Source organism: Erythranthe guttata, chromosome 10, assembly GCF_056151865.1.
Source record: "Erythranthe guttata isolate IM_541 chromosome 10, IM_541, whole genome shotgun sequence".
NCBI classification, from domain to species: Eukaryota; Viridiplantae; Streptophyta; class Magnoliopsida; order Lamiales; family Phrymaceae; genus Erythranthe; species Erythranthe guttata.
Window position 1 is genome coordinate 3,823,629 of NC_142542.1, and position 18,823 is coordinate 3,842,451.

The 18,823-nt window shown below is 38.3% G+C and overlaps 4 protein-coding genes across 6 annotated transcripts; all 4 read right to left on the reverse strand.

The window, feature by feature from the left end:
* Window positions 1-1,156: 1,156 nt before the first annotated feature.
* On the reverse strand, window positions 1,157-4,886 carry LOC105950023 (uncharacterized). The gene is made up of 10 exons (XM_012973344.2): window positions 4,283-4,886; window positions 3,869-4,058; window positions 3,537-3,670; window positions 2,875-2,987; window positions 2,552-2,675; window positions 2,123-2,281; window positions 1,870-2,025; window positions 1,713-1,792; window positions 1,563-1,612; window positions 1,157-1,469 (listed from the first exon to the last, which is right to left on the reverse strand). The coding sequence occupies exons 1-10, from the start codon at window positions 4,718-4,720 to the stop codon at window positions 1,336-1,338; spliced, it is 1,578 nt and encodes a 525-aa protein (XP_012828798.2). The 5' UTR covers window positions 4,721-4,886; the 3' UTR covers window positions 1,157-1,335.
* Window positions 4,887-5,882: 996 nt separating this feature from the next.
* On the reverse strand, window positions 5,883-8,171 carry LOC105950017 (uncharacterized). Its single transcript, XM_088823741.1, has 4 exons — window positions 7,505-8,171; window positions 7,268-7,396; window positions 6,017-7,163; window positions 5,883-5,942 (listed from the first exon to the last, which is right to left on the reverse strand). The coding sequence occupies exons 1-3, from the start codon at window positions 8,021-8,023 to the stop codon at window positions 6,054-6,056; spliced, it is 1,758 nt and encodes a 585-aa protein (XP_088679867.1). The 5' UTR covers window positions 8,024-8,171; the 3' UTR covers window positions 5,883-5,942; window positions 6,017-6,053.
* A 1,009-nt stretch (window positions 8,172-9,180) lies between these two features.
* Window positions 9,181-11,804, reverse strand: LOC105949924 (UPF0496 protein At3g19330). 3 transcript variants are annotated; one of them, XM_012973230.2, is made up of 3 exons: window positions 11,337-11,804; window positions 10,495-10,666; window positions 9,181-10,402 (listed from the first exon to the last, which is right to left on the reverse strand). In XM_012973230.2, the coding sequence occupies exons 2-3, from the start codon at window positions 10,562-10,564 to the stop codon at window positions 9,486-9,488; spliced, it is 987 nt and encodes a 328-aa protein (XP_012828684.1). In that variant the 5' UTR covers window positions 10,565-10,666; window positions 11,337-11,804; the 3' UTR covers window positions 9,181-9,485. The 3 variants fall into 3 exon arrangements, with proteins under 3 accessions (XP_012828684.1, XP_088680528.1, XP_088680527.1); XM_088824402.1 differs by having other exon boundaries at window positions 10,495-10,613; window positions 11,337-11,714; XM_088824401.1 differs by lacking the exon at window positions 11,337-11,804 and adding an exon at window positions 10,799-11,271.
* Window positions 11,805-12,082: 278 nt separating this feature from the next.
* On the reverse strand, window positions 12,083-15,025 carry ILR1 (Peptidase M20/M25/M40 family protein). The gene is made up of 5 exons (XM_012973325.2): window positions 14,550-15,025; window positions 14,154-14,279; window positions 13,758-14,072; window positions 13,516-13,644; window positions 12,083-12,671 (listed from the first exon to the last, which is right to left on the reverse strand). Exons 1-5 carry the CDS (start codon window positions 14,898-14,900, stop codon window positions 12,303-12,305), a joined length of 1,290 nt encoding a protein of 429 aa, XP_012828779.1. The 5' UTR covers window positions 14,901-15,025; the 3' UTR covers window positions 12,083-12,302.
* Between the last annotated feature and the right edge of the window lie 3,798 nt (window positions 15,026-18,823).

An 18,823-nucleotide genomic window follows, 5' to 3' on the forward strand; every position in this document is an offset into this window, starting at 1 on the left:
TGTCAAAACGATATTAGTAGATTTGAAACGCCATTTAATATTTCTGATTGAAAAATCGTAACGAAATTAAACTAAGCCTAGCATATATTGCACAGCCCGTTTCAAATAATTGAAATTTAAGGGTTCGTGACAAATATTAATAAAAAAAGAAAATTCTCCAAAAACTATTATTAATTCAAAACAGAGGGAGTAACGTATAATTAACTTTTGAATTACTTGACCCGGCCACAATATGATTGGAGACGCATAAACCCGGTTCATGTTTCCTCTGTGAATTGAATAAATTGTCTAGCTGTCATATTCTTGGGCTAACTTTAATTACAACAGTGGGAAGAAAATGTTTCTAACATATCACCACGTTTTTAAATTATGTATATATATACATGGGCATGGCCCGCTCAAACATACATGGGGCTTTAGGTAAAAAAATAAATTTCGGGTCTTTATTATAAATTTTTAAATAAAATTAAAAAAAAAAATTGGTAATATTTTTTTATTTTGTGTATTAATAGTACAAGTGTGAATATTATATTATATTATTTTTTGTATAAAAGTTGAGCTCCATTTGCATTTTTTTTAATATTTATATTTGAGGGCCCTATTGTAATAAAATATAGTGGTTGGGGCTCTAGCATAATATACAAACGTTCCCTTAAGTGTGTAATCTCGAGTGTTCTTCATCTTCGTTTTACTGTTTTATTAAATTGAGATCATAAAACGTGTCAGTTTAATTCACAAAAATTGGTAATTGATTTAAACTTAATTTACAATCCTTGATAAATCAGATTCCTCGATTTACCCTAGATTTCATATCTTCGATGCAAAAGACCTAAACAATATGTGAACGACAGTCTTGCCAAAGACATAACCGAACGAACGCTCATGATGTAACTGAACTCGTTTGTTCTTCTTCCTCCGAATACCGAGCTCCTCTACATACACATTTCCGAACCGACCTCTTTTTCTAGACCACAAGCCCGACCTATTGTCGATGGATCATTTTAGCATATTCGGCCCAAATAAATATGAATAAGGCCCAATAATACAATTTCTCCTAATTGACCCCATCAAAATGCAAATCTAGGAGATATTTCCATGTACTTCTCTCTTACTTTTATTTTGAAAAATATTTACGTTGAGCAAAATTGAACAGACATTTAATTAGCACATTCTTTTATTGCAAGAGGAGTGTACGAATTGAAACATCCTTAATTATTACATTTGATAATTATGAGGCCAAATCAATAAGAAGTTTGAGATGGAATGGCATTATATAACTTGATGTCATGTGTATGTATAAAAGATTAATATAACTAATAATTAATTAATTATGATTTATGAGAAATCAGCCAAAGTGTGATAGTATTGAGAGAGCCAATTTGAGATGATATGTACTTCTCTTTTCCTCACCTCTCTAAGCCACTCTGGATCTTCCCTTGTTGAGAATCTTAGGTCCACGTGGTGCGCACCTATTCGTCAAATTAATTTCATTTATTTATAAAGAGATATCTTGCATGAAAAATAATACGAAATATATTTTTTTGATTTTTTTCCTAAATTACCTTCTTTTGCAACAATTGCAACTACACTTTTGGATATATCTTTGAGCACCCTGCATCGATAATGATTGAAAGCACGACGTTATTTATATATACATATGTGTGTGTGTGTGTGTGTTAGTGTGTGAGAGAGAAAAAGGCGAAACAACGAACCCTCCACCGCTCCATGGATCCCTTAGACCATTAAAGAAGATGATATTGCTTCCAAAGCGCTTGAGAACTCGGTGAATATGCTGCAAAAGAAAGATATTCATTTTTTCGCAAATAAAACACGACTTTAAATTGGGCCGGGCCCAAGATGGATACTCACACGGGCTCCGAATTCGGTGGGGATCCAGGTGGGCCTAGGGTCAATGTCGTAATTAGACTTGCAATACTGTAATCGGTCATTGTAACTATAGTTAGATGCTGGGAATATACTGTCCTCTGTGTTGCCGTCTGTAAGCAAAATCATCTCCGTACATGCCTGAAATAATCACACACAAACATACACACTTAGTAAGAAGTTTGGTTCGTTGGATTATATCTAGTATTAATCAGGGTCGGATTTAAAAATTTGGTACCTGCCAATTCCACCCGGGTCGGATCCCATGTGGATCGGAACGATCAACGAGGTTGAAACACTTGGCATTGCCTGTGTAGTTGTAGTAAATGCTTGCCGCAGCGTATAATTTCTCGAAGGTGTTATTCCCACTCTTTGGATCATCGATTGCCTTGCACATCTGCATTCAATATTTCTTTTAAGATTTAATTAAAAAAATCATTTCTTTTTATAAATATAAAATAATTAATAAATAAACAATTAATTAAGAAAACAGCTTGAATTTTTTTTACAAAATATGAGGTTCCATAGTCTTAATTTTTATACAAAATAATAAATTATATAAACTTCTATTTTTATTATAAAAAAAAAAGTTAAATAAAAGCTTGGAAATTTTTTATTAATCATAATTAATAATTAATAAACCGGATTAATCATATATAATTAGTACCTGTTTAACAGGATAAGCAGGCATGGGATTAAGGAAATTGGTGGGAGTTGGATAATCTGTCATGGCAGTGTAAGTATAGGCTGTACCAAGCCAACCTTCAAGATAGTCTGTGCTCATATAATTCCTGTCCATTTATATATATATATATATATATATATATATATATATATATATATATATATATATATATATATATATATATATATATATATATATATATATATATATATATATATATATTTTTTTTTTTAAAATATTATATATGTATATAAAATTAAATAAATAGAGAAAAAATGATTTCGCTATCGAAAATAATTTCTTACTTGCATATTTTGAATGATTTTCGGAGAATCTCTAATCCTCCAGGTTTTGCTGCTGTCTCTTCGATTTCTTGCCATGATCGTTTGATCACCTTGTAACAATTCTCACTCTCACTCTATTTTTTCGGCACCCGAAAAATAAATTCAAAAATATTGCAATTAAATTAAAAAATAAATTCAAAAATCAAATTAAATTAAATTACCCGAAATGTCACAAATATTGCAATTAATTCTTCCCAATTTCCGGTCCCCATTTTTTGTTTTCTTGTTAGAGAAGTCTATTCTAAAATAGCTAGTAACCTTATCCTAAGTTAAATCTAATTTATATGCAAAATGTTAAATCTTACTGTATGATGATTGTTTTTATTTATTGATTTATTTATTTTCGATCTGAAAAACTTTCAGTTTCAAATTAAGTGCCGTTTTTTGTACACAAATATAAAAAATATAATAAATATGTACGGATATTAAAAAAAAAACATATATATAATATGACTAAGATGTCCATTCCGACTAACTATAGAGAAGTCGAGAACCAACGTTTTGAAATTATCGATGATCGTATAGTAAGGGCAAAATTGGAATATAGTAAATAATTCGTCATTGAAATTGTAAAATAAATATCAAAAAAATTAAGTAAATAAAAAAGTTGTGTACATACATACCCTAAAATCTTGAGTGATGATATTATTGAAAGTAAATGAAGAAGTGATATTGTCAAAGTTGAGAATTGGTGCAGAAGAAGCCAAAGCTCCTATAGCCACATGCGGGTACTTCAATCTCAACCATGCTGCCAGCACTGCACACACACACACATACACACACTGAGTGGAATTTCATGAGCTTTAATAATTTATCGTAATTATATATGATTAATTAATTAATTATATATTTTATTATTATTATTCCCAATCTCAAGAAATCCAGCTCAATGTTTTTCGTTGTTTTGTGAATGCATATATATAGAAAGTAAAGAATATTATAAATACGGCCATACTTCCACCGTAGGAGCCTCCGAACACCACCACCGGCGAATCGGCCGCCGTCAAATTATTCTTCAGATCAAGTATCACCGCGGCGTAGTCCGCCAGCGCCTGCGCTGAGCTCAGATAACCGAGCGTCGACGAATTCGCGTACGCCGTCTCTTTATTCCCGCCAAACGGCACCGACTTCCCGTAATACCTATGCTGCAAAATTCAATTTTCAACTATATATATGAGATTTGTATCCGAACCACATTAAATTCTTGTGTTTTTTTATTCTGTTTAATTTCCACTAGTTCAATTTTGTATCCACATAAGAATTACGTTGCAACAACAAATGTCTTAACAATTAATCTGTCTCAACAGAACAACGATCGAGTAGATTTTCATAGGCAAATATACTGATAACAATATATATGTATACATACCTCGATGAAAACAAGTAGGGCATTGAAACGGGGAGCGGTTTCGAACATGAAACCGGTGTTTTGTGCGAACCAGTCGATGCGGCCTTCGTTGCCGGTGTAGACGAAGATGGGGGAATTAGTGGTGGGGCCACCCCAGTATTCGTCGTTGATTAAGTACCTTTGCTGGAATGTGTGGTAGCTCTGTGGGTTGTAGTTGAAGTGATCAAGAATCTGTGTGAAGAACTTCTCTTTGTAATAAATTTGATTTGATTCTTTGTCGGAGAGAGAAAGCTGTTGATCATGTTGTTGTTCTGCTGCAGGCTGAATTATGATGGAAGAAGGGAAACCATGTGGTGTTGTAGTCATGATCTTTGCTTCTGCTGCTTTGGTGAATAACAGAGCTAAAACTGCGTATGAATATAACAGTACTACCCAATTCATTCCCATTTTCTCTCTCATTAGTGTGTGTGTGTGTGAGAGAGAGAGAGAGAGAGAGAGAGAGAGAGAGAGAGAGAGAGAGAGAGAGAGAGAGATTATGAGTTAGTGTGATATATAGTATAGGTTGAGAAAATGGGAATATAAATTTGGGGTAGAGTGGGAAACATCTTAGCTTAGCTGGTGCCAAATTGGAAAATGGAGCCTTTATTAGAACAATTATGTAGATTACTTGTGAAAATTGCAATCATACTAAAAAAAAATTAGTGACTCTAGACACAAAGTAATTGAAAGGTGGGGTCAGGTTATGTCAAATTACGAAAAAAAATAATTTGAGTAATTATAACCGACCTTGCAATTACGTATTCTCTTATAAAAGAAAACATCTTTTAGTATATAGATAATTACCCAAATATGAGGAGTTTGTTCATAAATTAATTTTATCTCAGGGACGGCCGTAATTTGCCGCTAAAATTAACTTGTTCAACTAACTAAATTGTTTGGGGAAAGTTTCAATGTGCATGTGACTTGTCCTTTGGATTCAGTGTAACAAACAAATCAATTCCAAATTTCTCTTGTTTGTTAATTCCAAAGTTCAATGAAGACCTTTTTATTTATTTAATTTTTTAATTTTTATTTTTGTGAGAAACATATTCAATGGGGTTAGGCATGACCCTAACCCTTAACTCTGTAAAAAAATATCATGACAATTTATTTATTGTGTTTAAGCATCTAAATAAGTGGTGGGGCACTAATCAAATCAAAATTAAGGTTATTGTCTTGCAGAAGGTTCTGCTAATCTTAATATGGTAGTGATTATATTCAACGTTGAAATCTTGTGATTTTTCTTAAATAATTAATGTCACCAAATCCGCGAACAAATACAAACTACATCGGCTAAGGTCAAATTACAAAAAAAAAATTAAAAAAAATTCATAATTACATTTAGCCACCCCTAACTATATAACCGTGTACACACCTACGGTGTCAAAACTACCGGAATCTTTAAGATTCCTTAGAATGTTCTTCGGATATTTCCAATTTTACCCCTTATTGGATGAAAAATGTAGCTCCAAAATCAGAAATTTTCCGATAGAAATCGGCATAATCCGGAAATTTCCGTTCCAATTTCCACCTCTAATAACATACGACATAAAATGACGGGGTTATCGTAATTACCACAGCATTCTGCTTAAGCATGGTTTCGAAGCTTCATATAATGTTTAACTTGGCTTACATGCTTCTTCTGTACAATAAAAAAGGAAACATTTCACAATTTTCCAGATAGTTAACTTACAAATCAACAAGATGTTAACTTACTCGACATTTCTCGAAACAAGCAACGCTAAAATAACATTCACCGTTTCGATCTTCTGACGACCCCTGTACTTTTCGACTTCGAACTCGTTGTTTGGACAACACTAGATCTCTCCTCGGGCGTACCGCCACATGGATCTCTCGACGGCCACGAGTGCTCCTTTTGATTGGACGACGGTGACGACACAAACCTAGAACTCGATAATATCCTATCCTTGATACCTTTGACCGATTTGTTGACCCCCTGACCCTCCTCAACACAACCACTTCTAAAAGCTTCCTTCTCGACCTCGTGACAATCTTCTCCTCGAAAACCCCGTTCAACTCCATCGGACACACTTCTCCGAAGAGAACTCATTTTTTGAGAAGACCATTTGTACCCTTTATTATTATTATTCTTGTTCGGTTCGATCGAATGAAGCTCACTTTCTGCTGAAGAATCTTCTTCCAATGCCACATCATCATCATCATCTTGTTCTTCTAGAAGCTCGTGCTTATTTTTCGTACCGAGGAAAACTTCTAGCTGCTTCCGCAGCTTACTAACGGCGGAATTCTTCTCCTCGAATTGATGCCTAGCCTCGGACAGCTTCATCTGGACTCTCTCCTCTCTCAACTTATCAGCCAATTGGAGCATTTCTCTCTCCTTCTCCACTTCTGCCCTATCCTCGTCCATATTCCTCGCCAGCTCATCGCAAACCCGTTCCGTTATCTCCCTCGCCCGTTTCTCTCTCTCCAATTCCTTCACCAACTCAACAAACGAAGATTTCGTTTCCGCTAACTCAATCCCGAGTTTTTTGTTCAAGCTCTCGACTCTCCGCCTCGACTTCCGCTCCGCCGCCAGCTCATCAACGATGGGGCCCACCGCAGCTTCGACTGCTTGTTTTTCTTTAATTTTCCACAAGGTTTTCTCTTCAGCAGAACGAGGGTCTTGGATTAGGTTGTTGACCTGGAGGCGGGCCCGCTCCAGCTCAGCGTGGAGGGCCGAGACGAGTGATAGGCTGGACGAGGGTGGGCCCGCTTGGGCCCACACGCGGGTGATGATTTTCAGGAGCTCTTTCGAAGTGGTCAATGCGTTGCTTATGTCTTTGAGACGGTTTCTGGAGTTCGTAACCGACGAGTTCGACGTTTGGGGGCGGGAACGAGTCTCCACCTGCAATTTTGGATTTATATATACGTATATATACATACATTTTTAATATTATACAGAAAATTCAAAAAAATAAAAAAACTAATAAATAAAAATTTGATCTTTACCTCCATAAAACTAGCATTGCTTATAGAATCATGAACTCCGATATTCCGATCGGCGGCGGACATAAGCATCTGCGAAATCGACGGTGTTCTTCTCCGGTGGCGGCTACCGGTTCCGGATCGATCCATTTTCTACAAAATCGAAAAAGGGGTATTTAGTTATATTCTATTTAATAAATGAGAGATTTTTATTCAAATTAAACTATGGTATGAACCTTATGCAAGTATGCAATCACTCACCTCTGAAATTGTCGGGCTGTGAGATGGATCAGATAAATGGGGTGGCAAATAACCCGAACCCGAACCCGTATGCAACCCCCAAACGGGTTGCATTTTCTCTCTCTTGGGGAAAATCTTACCTCCATTCTTCTTCTGCTGCTGCCGCCGCCGATTCATCACCTCCGAATCAACCTCGCTCATTTCCGGCGAAGGCATCTCGTTCATCTCCCAGAGAGTGGCGGCGAGCTTCCGGGCCGAAACGGGTCGGGTCGATTTCCCACTCTGGGAATACTTGGGCGAGTCGACAGCGCCCCTCAAGGCGGCGGTTCGCCACGCAGGGGCCGGTGTGCTGGATCTGGATCTTCCGGGTCCGATCCCTAACCCGGCCCGATTCTTGCCCACCAGAATGGCCCGCTTGTTCAGCCTGTAGTTGTAGACTCTGGAAGATGAAGATGACGTGGACGAGCTCCCCCTTTTCCGGATCTTGGTCGGCACCATTACGCCGTCGATTATCACTCCTCTGTGCCCTTGCCTCAGCATTATTATTATAATATATACAGAATTTGAACTAGGGTTTCAAGATCTCACAGATTTATACACAAGTGGCGTTACGAATTTGCGATTCTAATTCTGCATATTAGAAGGTGGGACAGAGATTAAACATAGATTTTAATTATGGTATCGAAATATTTTTCAGTGGGAGGGAAGTGGGATTTATTTTATTATTAATTTTTTTTTTTTTGTGTTTTTCTGAGAATCTTTACAGCTAAAAAAGTGGGGTTTAAAAATGGAAATATTAATTCGTTGAAGAAAATTTGTTGAAAAGGAAGAATGAATTATGGGATTTTCGATTTTTTTTTTTTTTTGATTTTGAAATGATGTATTAAATAAGAGAGAGAGAGAGAGAGAGAGATGTTGAAAGCTTGACTTTGATTCTTCTTCTCATTCAAAGCTCTATTTCTTTTCTTCTAACTGTACACTCAAGGTACTATGGATGAAGCGCGAGGTACATGTAGATAAACCATGAGGAAGAAGAAGAGCATGCGAGGAGGCAAAAACGTGGTCGGTAATAATAAACAACTGTACCAGAATGTCACTTTCGTAATTTAACTTTGTTGGATTTGTTCATATCTTCTCTGTCTGCTAAATAAAATATTTTTTTTTTACTTTTTATAGTCAAGTCGTCGGTATATCAGAAAAAAAAAAATCATACTAAAAATAGGGTAAATTATTGTAATGTCAAATTAAAAAAAAAAAACTCTTGTTTGGGTAAGTACAATCACTCAAACTATGAATTTTCTTGCGCGAAAGTCTAAACTTACGGTGTCAAATTTAGTATAATTCTTCTGGATTATGTGAAATATTCTCCAGTTTGTATACATTTTATCCATTCGAGCTCCACATTTTAAAATAAGATGATGATAAAATGTGTCGATTGGCTTGTAAATATCAGATTGTAGTGCATCAGAAACTGCATTTCTGCACAAAACGAGTACAAACTAGAGAACATTCCACGGAATTTAGAAAATTATGTTGAATTTGACACTATAAGAATGGACATGTTAGAAAATTTATATTTGAAGGGTAATTATAATTATCCAAATATGAAGGTTTTTTCGTAATTTGACCTTTTCTAACGAGGGTGTTCATAATTTGCCCTAAAAAATATCAGTCTAAAAATAGTACAAATTGTGAGGTTTTATAAAAAAAGATGTAACAAATGAATACTTCTCACTTAGCTCATCCAATTACATTTCCATTTCTCATACATCTCCGAGCCCCAAGGAAAATGACAAATATAACCCTCTCTTTTGTAAACATTAATATTAGAAATTAACCACAACTTCTAACACATCACCTATAATACTACAACCATATCCTATCTAATCTATAACCATCGCTACCAAACGAGCCCTAATCGAAACGACATATGCATGCATGCATGCAAATTAAACAGGGTTAAAAGAGTCTTTTTTTTTTCTTTTCTCGAAGACGGGATTACTTAGTGTGATGCAGAGATCTCTTGGAGAAGAATTGATCTTGATCGATTAACAGCAGCAAAACAGAGGAACAAATGCTCCTCAAGATCCACGAGCTGTTTCAGAAAACCGGCTCGATTTCTTCGAAGCTGCTTCAGTATCTCTTCAATGGGGTATCTATCCACCCCCCTCTCCACCCCCATCCGTACCAGCAGCCTGTCGTTTTCAACCCCCGCATGCAAACGCGCCACCAATCGATCGATCGTGTCCACGTCATTACGGATGACGTAGACGCCCTTTGCCGCCGCCTCCAGCTGCGCCTTGCGGGCCCTATCCCTCTTGCTCCTGGCCCACGTGGGGCCCGCAACGAAACACAATACGGGCCTCGTTGACTTGGACTTCGACTTCTTGAGACGGCGGTCGAGCTTTTCCCTGAGCTGTAAGAAGCACCGGCGGATGTCGTTGAAGCTGCGCGAGTTGGGTGAGATGAAGGGGTTTTCGAGGTGCGAGTCGAATTGGAGAAAGACGTTATAGGCAATCTTGCATTGGGAATCGGAGAGGGAATATTCCTCGAGGTCTTCTAGAAGGTTGTGTACAGGGGTGTACAGGAGGCGGGCAAGGTGGATACTGTTGTAGAGGAGGAGGCATAAACGGGAAGTTTGCTCGGTGTGTTCGAAGTATGTGGCGATGAGATGAGTGAGAGAGGTGCGCCTAGTCAGCGATATGGCTTCTAGAATACGCGCGGGGCCCGGTTTAAGAACCTTGTCCAAGAGTTGAGTTTCCTCGTGGAATTCGACTTGTTCTGTGTTTGCAATTTGGTCGAATGTTTTTCGGATTTCGTTGTAAGAATTTGTTTTGACTGCGAGGGTGAATTCTCGACTGAGGTTGACGGTCGGAGAGAGTTGAACACTCGATGTTGGCGTATTGTCCGCTGAATATCCTGAATCGTGTTTGTATGTACATGTTAATCGAAATACTGAAATATCTTTTTGAGTAATAGAAATGAAAGAATTTTCGAAGGGATTTATTTACCTTGAGAAGTAGGTGACGAAATTGAAATGTGATTGTTTGCTGACGGGGCTGGTTTCAAACAAGGCAGCATCGGTCCTCGTTTTTCGATGCGAGATATTTAGTGTAACCAAAAACCATATCTGAAGATGGCAGAGAAATACGAACAAAGAAGAAAAACAATTTAACCGAGCACCTACAATAGACGAATATAAAACGAAGCAAATCAGCGGCCACTCCAAATATAACTTCTAAATGGTTAAGTCATTAAAACAAACAACGAAGAACTTAAGCAACTAACGTCTTAGGGATTTAATAACCTCCTTACTTAAGAAATTAATTACGAAAGCTTCCGGAAGAAACCCGAGTCAACATTTGTAAAAACGAGGCTACGGGTTTCGTTTAGTAATTAGTATGTTGAGACGGACCAGCATTTGTAATCCAAGATCACGACAAAATGAGGTCAGGATTACGAGTGCACCTTGAATTTAACTAGTGATATCATTCATATATTCGACTTGTTCTCGAATCTCGTCTATTGTACTAATGCGTACACAAATTCCGGTTTCGAGAATATTTGCAACAGCTGAACTGAATTAAAACAGTGATGAACACACAACAATTCTCAGTGTCATTCATTAAAACCCCCAAAAAAATTATTTCTGGCAAATAAACCCCCAACAGTATAAAGATAAATCTACGAAAATTCAATTTCGGAAGTGAACCTAAATTTCAGACAGATTACATAATCAAAACCAAGGCACAGCAAATAAAAAACCAAGTAATTGAAAATGAATACAGAGAAGAAGTTCATGCAAAAACCCAAAAATAATTACTCATATAATAAAGAATTAAATTAAACGTACCTTTCAAAGAAAAATCGGAGCTTTAGTCAAAAGAACATAGATAAACCGAAGTGGGGCTCAAGCTTTTAGTCCCATTAATTAATTAATTAATTAATTAATCAATTTATGTTTGAATTTTGTTGAGTGGGGGGTAGGCGGAAAAATGAATAGGTAAGAGTAAATCAAAGAGCGATGATTGAGGAGGAAAATGGTAAGAATTGATTAATCTTCCGAGGAATTCTCCGATGTGGGATGAAAGGCGGTGGTGCACGGCGGTGCACGGCGGCGCGATGAAAACAGCAAGTCTTGAGTAAACAATGGCGTGAGGGTTTGCTGCTCTGACGTGGGAGCTATGGTTTTAGTTATGAGTTGTGAGTTATGACTCACTGTATGTATCTATCGTTTCTAATGCATTTATTAATTTTATTGTTTTTTAATTTTTTTTTTTACCTAATTATTCATAAAAAATTTCAAATATTATTTTACAGCAAAAAGAAATAATGAAATGGGAAGAGCATTTTAATATGTTAATATATACTTGCTCCCTAAGATATGTGTGTATTAATTAGCTCTCTTAACATGTGTGCCTACGTGTGACAATAGGAGTGAAAAAAATTTAATATTTACGAACAAAGTTTCGATTTTGGAACAACTTTTTTCAACCCGAATTTACAATTTGCGATCCTATTTAAATACACCTATCATATAATATTTATATATTTTACTCGGTGCAAAATATACTTAATTGTAATTTCACTACCTGCATGAAGTACTACCTGCAACAATTTCACTTCAAATCCTCTGTTCTTACATGAGAAATCGATTCAAGAAAAATCGAAAGGGCTTACACAAAAACTCAAGTCAACTTCCAGAAAATGCAAATACAAAACATTACGTAATCGAACCGTTATATTCTTTTTTTTTTTCCCCACTTTTTTGGCATTTCTCTAACTCGAATCTTTTACCTCGGAAATCGAATTAAAGAATTCATTTGGCATGATCTTCCAAGTAAGCCATGGCAACTGCAGCATGCAGAGAAGCTCCCACCGAAAGAACTCCTTCATCGATCACAAAGTGGGGCGAGTGCAGCCCTTTTGCTGATGTCATCGTCTCGTTTTTTGCACCTATCATAAAGAAAGCTGCTGGAACCTTCTCTGCATAGAAGCTGAAATCTTCCGCTCCCATTATCATGGGGTCGTTTCTCACACCTTGCTTGCCGAGCAAGTTTTCTCCGACCCTTTTAGCGTGGTCGTACATTGTGGGGTGATTGATTGTCGGTGGATATGGTCTTAGTGATTCCTCCATGAAGTCAACCATGGCTGTGCAGTGGTGCACCGCTGCTTGTGTTTCAATTACCTGTAAATAGATGGCGTTGTGTCGAACTTTAAATTAACTGTTGGAATTATTGATGGAAATCGGACAGTTCGGATCTGAATTAGCACTTTCGGAAAAAAAACAATTCATTTTTTTTTTCTGAATTGAAATGACTATCACTTTGATTCCGTTCCAAAAGAATTCGGAAAATCAGAGACTGGAAACAAAAAATATGATCCGAAACCGGAGATTTTCTTGATCGAATCGGCGGGATTCGGAATTTCCACTTCTTTAGTGACCTATAATATACATAATCATATTGAAATTATAGGTATAATTTTCAGGAAAAAAATTCAAAATTTTCGAAAATATTTCGGAGATTAAAATCGGATAGGAAATTGGGACTTTCGGGATTTGGAATCAAAATATTGTTCGAAAATAGTAATTTTTTTATCAGAACCGGCAGGATGCAAAATTTCAGTTTTTTTAGTCGCCTAAAATATAAAATACATAATAACATTTTGATATTACAAGTGTACTTTTCAGGGAAAAAATCGGAATTTTTGGAATCTAAAATCGGATAGGAACAGAATCAAATATGCTCCCAAAAATATCGAAAATTGGAACTTTCAGAATCGGAATGAAAAACATTACTCCAAAATTGGAAATATTCAAATTGGAATCAGTGGTACTCGGAAATTTCATTTCAATTTCCATCCACCCGAGTTATAATATATGTAGGAGTTCATATTAGTTAATGAATTTGTCTCAATTCTTTTAGGATTTCTTTTCTGCCTCTATATAAGAGAGTGGACTGATTCAATAATACTATCTCTATAACAACATGGAAAAGGAATTAATAAAATGTTAAATGGTCGACAATTACCTCTTTAATCCTCTGCTTAAGGTAGGCATAACTTTCAGCGCTTACAAACCGGAAAGTACCACCAAATGTGACAGTCTCGGGGATAACATTTAATGCTTCACCACCTTGAACGAATCCAATCGAGATTACCTAGCATTAGCGAACACGAACGAAAAAATAAAAATAAAAATTTGTTCATATAACTTTACTATATACTAGAACAACAAAAAAAAAAAAAAAAAAACAAAGAAAAGCATATATACCCTGGGCTCAAGCGGGTCGGTTTCTCGCGAAACAATATGCTGTAGAGCAAGAATCGCCATAGAAAGAACAGGTATAGGATCTCGAGTTTTATGCGGGCTTGCTGCATGTCCACCTTTACCTTGAATGACCACCGTAAACCGGCCCGCTCCAGCAAGCAAGGGGCCCACCCGAGAACTGACAGTTCCTGTCGGAATCATCGGGTCCACATGCAAGCCAAAAATGGCTTGAACTCCATCTAGGGCTCCTTCTTTTATCATGTAATAGGCACCCGCGTGGCCTTCTTCCCCAGGTTGGAAGATGAGTTTCACAGTGCCCTTAACATGTAAGAACAGAAAAAATATTACACATTTTTTTTATACTTGATTTATATAATAATGGCGTAATTGTTTAACTACCTTCAATTTGTCGCGGTTTTTTTGCAGTAATTTAGCTGCTCCGAGCAACATCGTGACGTGAGCATCGTGACCGCAGGAATGCATCTTGCCGTCGATTTTGCTCTTGTGCTCCCATTCCACTAGTTCCTGCAAATTGATTACAGTAATGAAATCATACTGGTTCTTTTTGCTAGTCTTTGGGATAATCTATTCATTACTGCTAATTAATTGAATATATCGTCATTAAGAAATTCATGTGCAAAAAACAAACAAAACAAAAAATTGAAGCCACAAAGTAAATCAGGAAAGCAACTAAGAACTGAATTCAAAAATTAAAGTCGATTAAATAGAAGAAAAAAAAAAAACAAAAACCCTAATTAATTTCAATTTATGAAGCATGGGAAAATTAAGATGAACCTGCATAGGGAGAGCATCCATGTCGGCTCGAAGAGCGAACCACGGCTGAGCACCGGAGCCAACAGTGGCCACCACACCTGTTTCAGCGACGGGCCACACATACTCAATCCCGAGTGAGTCGAGCTCGCTTCGAATGAGTTGACTCGTTCGCCGCTCTTCAAATGATAATTCCGGGTACTCGTGGATTCTCCTCCGAACACTTCTCAACCACCCCGAAAATTCGGAATCCGACGCCGATTCCAGAAGCTCCCGAGCAAGGGCGGAATCGAATTCCAGAGCACGTGCGCCGTGATGGGGCGGCGAGAGAAGGGCTAAGAGAGCGAAGCAGAACAATGGGGAAAACCACTCCATCTAGAAAACAACGACGGGCGGCGCAATTGCTCTAATATTATAATAATATGGAAAAATGGGGATCCAATTGCATGATAATTGACGTTTGTTTGGCTTGCATCCTCATTTATATTTATAAATAAATATTAAAAAGTTAGTCAATAGTTTATAACTAGTACTTTACTCGTGCGATACACAGGGTTATACTTTTCGATCGTGAGACAAGCATGTCCCTCAGGGCGGAAGATTTTTCTTTCTTGAGCCAGTCCACGTACGATATTTTGAACCTCATTGGCCTTCTCGCTAGCAATCCGCTTTACACGGCCAAGTTCCTCACTTTGCCAATAGGAATATAGGATCCTCAGCTCCGAATCCATGCGCCGTTGATCTTTAGAGCTCATAAAAAGAATTATGCGAATTACGGAAAGAAAATGAAAATAAGGCAAGAAGCGAAAAAATAAATAAATAATTAAATAATAATAAAGAGCAGGAGAGCGTGTTGCTGCTCGTGAGCTTCAGCATCCTCAATAAGTTTGTTCTGCTCAAAGTGGCGAGAAAGGTCAGCGAGATCGCGGTCAGGAAGGATGGAAGAAAAGAAGCCTTTGTTCTTTATAGGAGTTCGCTTGGACATAAGAGAGCTGCCCTCGTAACCCTCAGTTACGTATACAGGTCGTTTAGGTCGACTCCCATCAGAACGAGTCCGCTCCAAAGAGTCGTGGGTTCATGATTATCGGCATTTTCTCTGCCTAAGTCAATCACGGGTTGCCACACAATCGAGAGAGGAGGCTGCTAGGAAGTTTCTTCGCGATCGAGTAGCGTCCACGCGAGTGGCTAAGTCGGGAGCAACACAAGTCGCCACTTTGCTAGGAGAAGAGGGGGTGAGTTGAGTCAGGGACATGGCTGGTCGATTCGGATACCACGGGAGAAGAAGATTGGTACTTCGGCTCTGCGAGAGCAACTTTCATCGCATCTCGCATCACCTCGTCTTAAAAAAACAGAAAATAAAAGAGTTAGGACAGTATAAGAGATAAATTAAGTAAAGTGCCGAATAACTGGAATTTCGGTACCAAGTGGGCGTTGGTCGGGTGAAGATATATCCCATAGACCAAAACGAGCGAAAATGGAGGGGGTATAAATTATCTTTTCGACGTTTCATAATTGGGGAAGAGCGCGAGCAGATAAACGAGGAAGGAGGGCCTTACTATCGGGAGACGCTTCGACCGTGGTAGGACTTTCCCCGATATAAGTAGTGTCAAAACCACATGGGGCATGAGAGTGAACAAACAAAAAATGCTTTTGCCAAATATGTACTTCGTTGGTCAAACCGCTAAATAAATCAACCTTAGGACAAGCGGTCAGATGAAAAAACTCTGAGGGCGAATGATTCACTTTAAATGCGGCATAAAACAGCTCGTCGGTCGACGGAATGGAGGTCTCGGTGCAGATAATGAAAAAGGCGGACATGAATTTGATGGAGTTAGAAAGAAATTGATTAATATGCACTTGATATTTGCGAGTAACCTCTAAAAAGAAGGGGTGAATATGCAGGTTTTACTGATTAGGCCGTCGGAGTACTAACTCCGGCCTAAGTCCGAATCTCTCATTTTTACAACTTAGATTGAAAGATCCAAGTAGACCTGACCACCGGTTCGGTTAGAACCGGAACCAGAACCGAACCGGGATCAGTAGTTTTAGAACCGAACCGGAATCGGAACCGAAAAAACCGGTTCGCTTCCGGTTCCTCTTTTATGGAACCGGAAACCGACGGTTAGAACCGCAGTTCTAACCATTTGAACCGGTTTTTCTTTAAAAAAAAAGAAAGAAATATTAATTTCCTAGCTCGCTCTCTCTCTCTCTCTCTCTCTCTCTCTCTCTCTCTCTCTCTCTCTCTCTCTCTCTCTCTCTCTATATATATATATATATATATATATATATATATATATATATATATATCTAATAAAAATAAAAAAAATATTATTAAGAACCGGACGGTTCTACCGGTTCTAATCGGGAATCGAACCGCAAGTGATGATGCTAAATTTTGATCACCTTAGAGAGTTGAAGTAGGATGAGCTGGAAGAGCAGAGTGGATCATTGACTCACGAGCTTGATGACCTTGAGATACCTGCGATCACGGAACACGTAAACTAGGCCGGGAGTTGATCCGGCGGAAACCCCTCTGAGGCTCAAGTCAGACGTGCTGATCATAGAAATAGTCCAGAGAATACATATTGTAGTATTGCTCAGTTAATTGGACGTACCTTAAGGAATGAGTTCAAACCTTTATTTATAGCTTAGTTGAGATTGTCGGGCCCAAACCTTACTTGAAGGTGATTGGGCCTCGGAGATAGTGGTCTTCGATATTGGGCTCGTGGCCCAGTAGGTAAATAATTTGTAGGCCCATTGGCTATTTTTTTTTCCTGCTGAAGCGCCCGGATGTCTGGCGCGTGTACGCCACGCGCGCGTGATGTGCACGCGCGTTTCTCTCTCTGTTTTTTTTTTTGTGTGTTTTGTTTTGGGGGCACTATAAACCCTCAAGGAGTCGATAACCCTTGGCGAACGAAATATTTTGGGGGCACTATAACCCACCAGGGGGTCGATAATCCTTGGCGAACGAAATATTTTAGGGGTACCAGTCGATAACCTTTGGCCAATGAAATGTTTTGGGGGCACTGTAAACCCTCAGGGTGTCGATAACTCTTGGCGAACGAAATATTTTGGGGGCAAAGGTAAGCCCCTAGGGAGTCGATAACCCTTGGCGAACGAAATATTTTGGGGGCAGGGGTAATTAAGCCGTCAGGGAGTTGATAACCCTTGGCAAACGAAATGTTTTGGGGGAATAGTAAACCCCCAGGGAGTCGATAATCCTTTCTAGTGTTGAAGGGCCTCCTCGGTTGTCTGAACCGATCGAGGGGCGGGAAGAAGTGAATCCTATTGAGGATCTAGTGGGACATCCGAGAAAGGTCTCGTGGTGGATCCCAAGCACGAGGAGGAGGAAGTGGCAAGCCAGAGCCTCCACGAGGTGGAAGGTTGTTAGCAGTGTCACACTCCCCCTCGGCAAATGTCTCAAGGCCATCGTGCGCGCTACGTGATTATGTCTGCCTTCCCACAGACGGCGCCAAAATGATGATGCTAAATTTAGATCACCTTAGAGAATTGAAGTAGGATGAGCTGGAAGAGCAGAGTGGATCACTGGCTCACGAGCTTGATGACCTTGAGATACCTGCGATCACGGAACACGTAAACTAGGTCGGGATTGATCCGGCGGAAACCCCTCCGACGCTCAAGTCAGACGTGCTGATCATAGAAATAGTCCAGAGAATATATATTGTAGTATTGCTCAGTTAATTGGATGTACCTTAAGGAATGAGTTCAAACCTTTATTTATAGCTTAGTTGAGATTGTCGGGCCCAAACCTTACTTGAAAGTGATTGGGTCTCGGTGATAGTGGTCTTCGATATTGGGCTCGTGGCCCAGTAGATAAATAATTTGTAGGCCCATTGGGTTGAACCAATTAGGCATATCAGCAAGGAACCGGATTTTTTCGGTTCGATTCCGATTCCTCCAAACTCGGAACCGAAACCGACGGTTCGGAACCAAACCGAACCGTGGTCAGGTCTAGATCCAAGGCTCGACCAAGTCCAAAAAGCCCATGTAGAAAAATCAACCTTTTAACTTAATAAATTATAGTTAAATCTAGACTGATCACATGTAATATAATAAAATATTTGAAGATGGTACTGTTACACATTAACCCCTGTATAGTTTGCTTATAGGGACGAAGATGGTAGTTTTTGTAAAGTTTAGGGGTCATTTTGTGATTCTTCCAAAGTCTGGGGTATGCCCCAGAATATTGTGTTACTCTTTTGATCTGATATAAAAAAATTACATTTGATAAAAAAATATATATATATATATTTGAAGATAATTTATATTTTGAGTAT